Consider the following 8,030-nt stretch of genomic DNA (forward strand, 5'->3'; position numbering starts at 1 on the left):
TCCTCAGAAGAGTGCTTGCTGCCTAGCTGGCAGAGTGATGGCATTTGGACGGCATGGCTGACCACACCTTGAGCAGTCCACTTACGTGAAACGAGGCAGGGGAGGTTCAGCCGGGGCCTAAAGACTCCCCGGGCTGCTGGGCCGCGCCCTGGCCGTGGCCTTCACTGTGGGCAGCTTGGCGGCAGTGGCCCTCATCCAGCAGGACTTCCTGAACACCTCGGAGGCTGTGCGCTTTTGGATGCCGCTCAGCATCTGCTACACGCTGCTGGTCGTCCACATGCAGGGTGAGGGCCGGGGCTGTGCTCAAGGCGGGCTCAGCGGGCCGCAGTGACCCCGGAGGAGCTGCCACTGGGCCCATTCCTAGGGTGACAGCAGGCAAGGGGTCAGTGGGCAGGGACAGTACAGGTGCCAGGGCCCAGAGCGAGAGTGGCACCTTCACACCACCGACGGGTCCAGGGCATCTGTGCCGTCATGGGGAGGCGTGAGGCTGATCAGGTTCCCAGGGACCTGCTGGGAGCTCCGGCCATCCTGGCTGGGGAGCCCAGTGGGAGACCCCGCAGGTTTCTAAGCGGGAAGAGGGATCCACTCAGATCTGGCCATGCAGAGTGGAGAGATGGGAGCAGAGGACCAGGAAGGGTGATCCACTCAGAGATAACAGAAAGTGCAAAGGCCCTGAGGTGGGAATAAGCAAGAAGCAAGCTGGGCTGGCTGCTGGTGGTAAGCAAGGGGGAACAAGTCAGAGACTGAAGCTAGGGGTGGACTTGGGCCAACTGTCCGCCAGCCAATGAGGCAAGATGTCTTTTTCTCCAGATGTAGTAGGAAGACTCAGAGGGCTTAAAAACAGGGTTGATCTCATGTAGTGGACATGACTGGAAGGTCACTTTAGCTGCTCAGCAGACACTGGACTTTAGGGTCACAACCAAAGCTGGAAACCTGGCGTGGTGGCACACCCCCCCCCGTCCCAGCATTTGGGAGGCTGAGGCAGGAGGATCACTGTAATTCAAGGCCAGCCTGGGCTACAGGGCAAGACCCTGGGGAGAAGGCTGCTGGCAGGCAGAAGGCAGCTGGGACCAGGGTGAGATTGGGGTGAGTTTGGTAGAGGTTTCCGGACAGAGTAAACAGGGACCTGCAGGAAGAAGCGTGCAAGGCTCTGCCCCAGACGGGTAGGACCCAGGCTGTGGGGCGGGCAGAATGCGCGGGGAGGCAGAGTCTCCGCGTGCACAGAGGACTTGGGGCCGGTGCGGCGGTGGCGGGCAGTGACAGGCCCTGCATCCCCAGAGGAGCAGCGGCAGCAGCGCCTCAGCATGAGGAGCCAGGTGCAGATGGTGCTGGTGCGCACGGGCGGCCTCTCCATGCTGCTGCTGACCGTGGGCCGCTGGCTGGACCTGCCGGGCCTCCTCCTCTCCCTGCTGGGCGAGCTGTGGTGCCTGGCGGGCGTCCGCGTCCTGCTCGACCTCTGTCAGATCCAGGTGGGAACCTCCCGCCCAAGGGAGCTGGGGTGACCTCTCTGGGGGTGTGGGGCGGGGCCGCCGGCTGGGCTCTCCTCCCGCTCCCGAAGGCAGGCCCAGGAGCAGGGACACAGCCCGCCTTCGTGGGGGCTCCAAGTGGGGAAGGTCCCCAGGAGCCGGGGGCTCCTCATCCTGCCCGCCCCACCCCACAGGACTTCCCGTCCCAGCCTGTGGTGTCGGCTCCCAGCCGGCCCAAGCCCCAGAAGACAGCGCCGTCCTGATCCACCACAGGGAGGGCGGAACTCATTCTCAGGCCCTCAGAGCCTGAGTTTCCAGGCCGTGACCTCTGGATGCTGCCCAGAGGCAGAGTGGCGGGGCTGGTTCCGCCTGGACCTCGGGACAGGCCCCGGTGTGTGGGAAGGGGAGCTGGGGGCTGGGGCACCAGAGGTCCCTAACTCCAGGTAGGCAGCGTCTGCAGCCCCTCCGGCCTGCCTTCCAGGGCAGGGGTGGAGAGTGGGGATGCCCGAGTCCTTGGAGCGGCTTCTCCCTCTACCGACCTCCCTTCCTCTCTCCATGAACAATAAAAACGAATTTCTCAACCTGTGTTTAAAATTACAAAGTCATGGAAAGGGAAGGAAACTATTTTTTTGTACACCGGGGACCCAACTCAGCACCTTACGCTTGCAAGTTAGGTGGTGGAACCACTGAGCTATGTCCCACCACTTTTTTTGGCTTTCTGAGCTAGGGCCTTGTAGTTCAGGCTGGCTTTGAACTTACTATGTAGCTAGCTAGGTTGGCCTTGAGCTTGTGGCGGTCCTCCCGCCTCAGCCTCCCAAGCGCTGGGGTTATAGGCGTGCGCCACCACGTCCAGCGGAAAGGACTTTCTGAGACCGCACAGACCGGAGGGCTGCGCCAGGCCAAGTTCCCCCCGAGGACAGGAAGGGGTGAGGAGGTGAGGGGTGGCGGGTGGGTGCAGGGCCTGTGCCCCCTCGAGCCTCTGTGTGCGGAGCCTGTGGCTCCTCACTCCAGCTGGAGCTTCAGAGGGCTCTGCGGTGTCTGTGGGTCCCTGCCCTGCTCAGGGCCAGCATCGGGAAGGCCGATCCGTTCGGGCCTTCGTCCCTCTGCCTGCCCTCCGCCACTTGGACAAGCTGCTGCCCCAGCCTGTGGGAAGGGCGCCCTCCCTGTGTCGTGTACTGCTGCGTGCTGAGTGCCTTCATTAGCCTATTTCATTTTGCCATCGGCCCCCAGAGGTGGGCGCTGTTACCCCTTTTTACAGATTCAAGGACGGAGGCTCGGAGGGGAGGCGACTTTCACACTCTGCACGCTGTCCTCGTCAGGTTGATGATTCGGGCCCGGACGCCAACAGGCCTGGGCACGAGTTCCGAGGCAGGTCTGTCCAGGCAGCCCGAGGCTCTGCCCCACAGGGATCGAGGTCCCCAACCCAGCAGAGACCCACAAGGGAGGGGAGGCTCCCTGCCGACGGCCTCCTCGGCATTGGAGTCATTTGTCTGAGAGTCTCTGAGTAATGGGGTCTGAGGAGGTTCGCCTAAGGAGGAAGTGGGGACCTCAATTTAGGTTCTGTGTTTTGTTTTATTTGCTCGTGTGTTTGAGATAGGGTCTGGCTGTGCAGTGCAGGCTGGCCTTGAACTCTCTATCTAACCCAGGCTGGCCTCAAACTCGAAAGGTTCCTCCTGCCTCAGCCTCCCAGAGCGCTGGGATCAGAGGTGAACACCGCATCTCATTGCAGAAAAGCATTCAGGACCATCAGCAAAGAATCCTGAGGTCATTTAGGAGGCAGAGTGAGTAAGAGATAACAAGCAGGGCACTTGAGTTTGAGGAGCTGATAGGCACAGCTCCGACAGAGAGGTTCGGAGACCACTTCTATGGCTTTTCCAGGGTGGGCTGGGCACTTGATCTTCATCTCAGGCCTGGCCTTGCAAGCTGGCCCTGATCCTCTGCTTGGGGCCATCTCAGTCCCCCACCCAGGCTCAGCCAGAAGCCAAGGTGACCACTGGAGATTTCGGGGCACCCTGGAGGTCAGATGTCCTTGTCCTCGGTGTTGGAGGGGATGGAGCAGGTCGCGTCAATGCAGGACGAGCTGACCTTGAACCGCCAGCCTCTGGACCGGAAACACAGAAGGAGCCTCTGCGCAAGGCTGGGGGATCCAAGCCAGGGTTTCCGGGGATAAAGACACCAGACACAGAATGGAGGTCCAGCTCTGCTCGGCTTTGAGCTAGCTACTCCCTGCGTATCTGCAGGCCAGAGTGAAAAGTCACCGTCTTCGGCTTTAGGCTGCCTCGGGAGAGAACTCAGCCACGCTTTCAGTGGGGGACGGGTTAAGGGCCAACAGTGAGTGTATCCTCTGTCCCCGCACTGATCCCTAGCTACCTCCAGCGGAACTGAGGCCCGGTGAAGGTAGTTTCAGGGTTCCAGGCTCTGATGGGTTCCTTACTCCCTGCAAAGGCCACCACGGTCACCTGAAGGCTGCCAGGAGCAGGCAGGGCCTGGGCTCCAGACCTCCACAGGACAGGCTGGACCCAAGAGGGGTGAGTGCCCCCAGCTCCACCCTCAGGAATGGGCATCACTCCAGGTACGGGTGCAGGGGGCGGTGCCCAGGGAAGCCCCTTCCCTAGTATGGCCCTGTTGAGCTGCCAGGGAGCGGGCACTGTCCCTCCGGACAGGAAGTGGCCTGGCCTAGAGGAAGCGGCCAGGCAGAGTGGGCCCAGGGCCAGCCCTGCCAGACCAGACGAGGCTCGGGGTTCCAACCAGGGCTCCATGTTTTTGCTGGAAGTGGCCGCAGCGCCTCAGTCCCTAGCATGGCCTGGGACCCATTGGGACAGGCCTGGGAGGGGACTGGATCAGGAGCCTCTTTCCCTTTATGGGCAGAAGGACCATTTTCCAAACAAAGTCTGGGCCACGTGGGCTAAAATAAAATTCTTTTCTTATCAAATTGTTTTTTCGAGGTCACAAGTTAGATCCCCAGTACCCAAAACAAAACAAAATATTAGATCCCTCTCAATGAGGCGTTTAGCAGATCTCCACACCAACTGTGGAAAAGCCAGCCTGGTCCAGAGTGGAGGGCAGTCGGAGTTGCATAGTGAGTTCCAGGTCAGTCTCAACTACATAGCGAGACCCTGTCTCAAAAACCCAAAAAGAAAAAGAAAGAAAGGGGAACACAGTTAGCTCCAGGAGAGCCAGAGATCTTCTGACACGTCCCCAGGCAGTTTCCCAGGCATGCTTACTGGAAATACCCCTCACTACCTCTCAAGCTTTATCTGCCTTCCCTCCCTGCCAACAGCACTCTGGAGCTCCCCGCCACTTCTGTCCCCGCTGTACAAATGCAGCCTGAACATGAGTCTTGTGAAGACCTCAGTGTGGGTTTCATTAACACCTCAGTCGGAGGGCTGGGGATTTTACTCAGTGGTTCCACCGCCTGCCTCGCAAGCACGAAGTCCCAAGTTCCAAAAAACAAACAAACAAAAAAATACCTCAGTAAACTCCCCTCGTGCTGAGACAGCTGGGAGTCAGCAGGGATCCAGGGTCCAGGCCACCGGTGCACTTGGTGCCCAGGAGGGAGAGGCCTCTGACCAGGGTGCTGGACAGAGCTGTCAGGCAGGCAGACGGCCGGGAGAGGAGGCGCCCGTGGGATGGGCTTCGAGCAGGCAGGGACTCAGCGAGTGGCAGAGGACGACGGGCAGCCCAGGACCCTCTGAGTGCCCTCCCCAGCACTGCCTCCCGCTGTGCGTCCCAGAGGGCCCCTCTCTGCCCATCCTGACCGCCAGGCCTCTCAGTCCGTCGTTTGCCGATCAGACATCCGGCACGGAACCTGGCAGGCCCGGCTGGAGCCGGCTCAGCCCCAGACCAGGAGGACACCGAAAGCTCAGACACTGTTGTCTCAGCCGGGTCACCAGAAGCCCGGCCCCGCCTGGGCCAGGGAGGCGGACGTGGGTGTGGTCTCGGCCCTGGGGTGGGGGCTGCGGCTCAGGGAGCTGTGGGGGACCAGCTCCCACTAGTGGAACAGTACCTGAAGGAGAGAGTGAGGACTGAACAGCAAAGACACTCTAGGCAGAGTGGAGACAAAGGACCGTCTGCTTTATTTGAGGCAGACCTGGTTACTTATACGCACATTATCAGCAAAATCTACAGAAGAAACATCTGCAGAAAGACACCACAAGAGAATGTTTAGACACCATCATATTTTACGATTCCTAAGGTCAAAAGGTATTCACATGCACTTGGGGCTGGGATGTTCTCTTTATTTGATCCCAGTGGCTTCATTAAGTTGATAGATTAGCTCCTTGTTAACCACTTCTAGTTTTCTGCACACTATTGTTAGGTGAGAGCTTCAGTTTCCCCACAGGGAGCCCAGGAGGAACACGGTGGGAGCCCCAGAGACGGGGACACCTCGAACCTGCCCTCTGCTCCGTGTGTCCCATTCGAGGGTGTGGGCAGTGTGAGAAGGATGGACGGGGACAGAGGCAGGAGTGGCCAGCAACACTGTTCTCAGGTCCCAGCTGTGCATGGCCCAGCTGCGCCCCCTTGGGGCATGTGTCCCCTGGACTTCCCCATCCAGGTCGCGAGGTGACAGGCGGTGCACAGCCTTGTCCAGGTGAGGCCAGCACCAGAAAGCTGGGAGTTGAGCCCAAGTCCACCCACAGAGCCCTATCCCCCGTCACCTCCAGGTGGAGACCACCTAACCCACCTCTTCTGACTCAGTCCCTGGTTTCCTCCTTCACAGCCCACCCCGCCCCCAGGGGTGGCCAGGCTGATTCGCCTTGATGTCCCTGGCTGCTCTGTGCACCCGGGGTGTTGAGGACGGGTGATGGCTGGACCCCTCTTGGCTCCCTGATGGGTGCCATCTGTGCAGTGCAAGGCCTCTGAGCCTGGCAGGAGATGGAACCCCTTGCCCGCTGGGCATCTGAGGTGGGAGAAGGCGCCGGCCTGAGCCTGGCAGCAGGGAGGCGGGACAGGGCCTGGGAGCGGCAGACAGAGGGCGTGGGTTCCCCCGGGCACTTCCTGGGTTTCCGGTGCAGGAAGTGCAGCACCTGCCTGTCCGTGACACCAACCCCAGGGCTGGTGAGGGAGACTGTTGGCCTGGGCGGGCCCCTCCATCTGGAGCAGCCCGGAGGTGGGACAGGAGGCCAGCGGTGCTGGACAGCTGGTGAGTGGTGCAGCTGGGTCCCCACCCTCCCTTCGGACTGTCCCAGAGCAGGTACAGGAAGCCTGGATCCTAGACAGTCTCTGTGACCTTGGGTCAGGCTGCAAGCCCGCCCTTGGGTGCCTGGCAGTCCCCTCTGGAGAGACAGTGGCGTCCTTACGAAAGCCGTGCGGTGCATGGGGCCGAGGGGGGTCCTTTTTAGCTGACTTACATAAGCTCCTGGGTCACCAAGCCCTTGCAAAGGGTCCTACAGCCCCCAGCAGTCCTTCCCACCTCTGACCAGGGGACCCTCCGCCCTGCAGCCAAGGCCGCGGGGCACCTTCTCCTAAGGGTGCTTTATAGCCAGAGCCCACAGTGCCAGCTGGGGTGAGCCCCTCCAGGCACGGGCACCATGGGGCTCAGGCAGCCTCAGCTCCTGCCTCTGTGGAGGTGGCACTGATTCCTGTCCCTGTGACTACAGAGCAGGGTTCCCGGGGCCCCCGCTGGTCTGGTTTGAAGGCAGCTCTTGGGTGAACCCTCAGCCCTTGGATGAACTTGGGCCTCTCAAACCTCAGCGCTCTGGCCTACGGGGCGGAAATGACCAGCCCTGGAGCTGGGTCCATGGAGTCAACTGGGCACCTGAGAGGTACCCATGAATGGCAGCCACGGTGGCCCCCGCCTTGGTTACTGCAGGCGCTTTGGGCGGGGCAACCATCAGCGGTGAGGGACTCGGGAAGAGGATGGGACAGAGTGCCAGGCAGCCCCCTCAGGACCCCTGTGAATGTGAGACCCTAAGTGGGGTAACAGCCATGCGGCTGCAAGACAGGGCCAGATCCCACCTGGCTGCCACCCAGATGGCCCTGGGTCGGGCGCTCCCCTGGCCCGCACCCCTGTGGCTGCAATCAAAAGAACAATCTGTTTGCTTGTGAATCAGACCCAGATTCCTTTTCCCAGCAAAGTTCCTGAGGCCTCCAGGGACCCAGAGGCCCATCCCGTTCCCAGTCAGGGCCCCAGAGCCCAGAGCCCGGCTGCGCACCCCTCCCACCAAGTCCCGGCTACTCCAGCTTGGGGAAGGGCGGGCGGGAGAGGACAGGAGGGGGGCAAACAAGCCGTCCGCTTGCCAGCTGGGCCCACCCCACCAGGGACCCGAGGACACACCTGCAGGGGTCAGGAAATCAGGGCTGCTCTGGGGGGTCTGAGCTTCCATCCCCAGGGCAAGCTGGAGAGGTAGGCGGCGACACCCTCACTCTCCAGACAAGACGCCCAGGCTCAGGGGGTCCCCAGCGCACAGGTTTAGCTCGAGGCAGGAGAACCCAGGTCTGCCCGCCTTTTAAGAGCCTGGCGGGTCCCAGGGCCACACTCGGGCCAAGGACCTCCCACCCGGCCCAGATCCCGGAAGGCGGGGCCGTCGATCCCGGTGTCCTGGGGCGGGCGGCGGCGAGGAC

The 8,030-nt window shown here is 61.5% G+C and overlaps 2 protein-coding genes across 2 annotated transcripts in view; both read left to right on the forward strand.

The window, feature by feature from the left end:
- Positions 1 to 2,053, forward strand: part of Tmem82 (transmembrane protein 82) — a 3,207-nt gene extending 1,154 nt beyond the window's left edge. Inside the window, exons 5-7 of the mRNA XM_010614262.1 lie at positions 124 to 284; positions 1,279 to 1,469; positions 1,661 to 2,053. Of these exons, the coding sequence (XP_010612564.1) occupies positions 124 to 284; positions 1,279 to 1,469; positions 1,661 to 1,729 (421 nt within the window). The 3' untranslated portion in view covers positions 1,730 to 2,053. The remainder of the gene's footprint in view (positions 1 to 123; positions 285 to 1,278; positions 1,470 to 1,660) is intronic.
- A 4,153-nt stretch (positions 2,054 to 6,206) lies between these two features.
- Positions 6,207 to 8,030, forward strand: part of Fblim1 (filamin binding LIM protein 1) — a 16,754-nt gene continuing 14,930 nt past the window's right edge. Inside the window, exon 1 of the mRNA XM_010614165.3 lies at positions 6,207 to 6,609. Coding sequence (XP_010612467.1) covers positions 6,342 to 6,609 — 268 coding nt within the window. The 5' untranslated portion in view covers positions 6,207 to 6,341. The remainder of the gene's footprint in view (positions 6,610 to 8,030) is intronic.

The sequence above is a fragment of the Fukomys damarensis genome, unplaced genomic scaffold, assembly GCF_012274545.1.
Source record: "Fukomys damarensis isolate Sample0158 unplaced genomic scaffold, DMR_v1.0_HiC HiC_scaffold_23, whole genome shotgun sequence".
NCBI classification, from domain to species: Eukaryota; Metazoa; Chordata; class Mammalia; order Rodentia; family Bathyergidae; genus Fukomys; species Fukomys damarensis.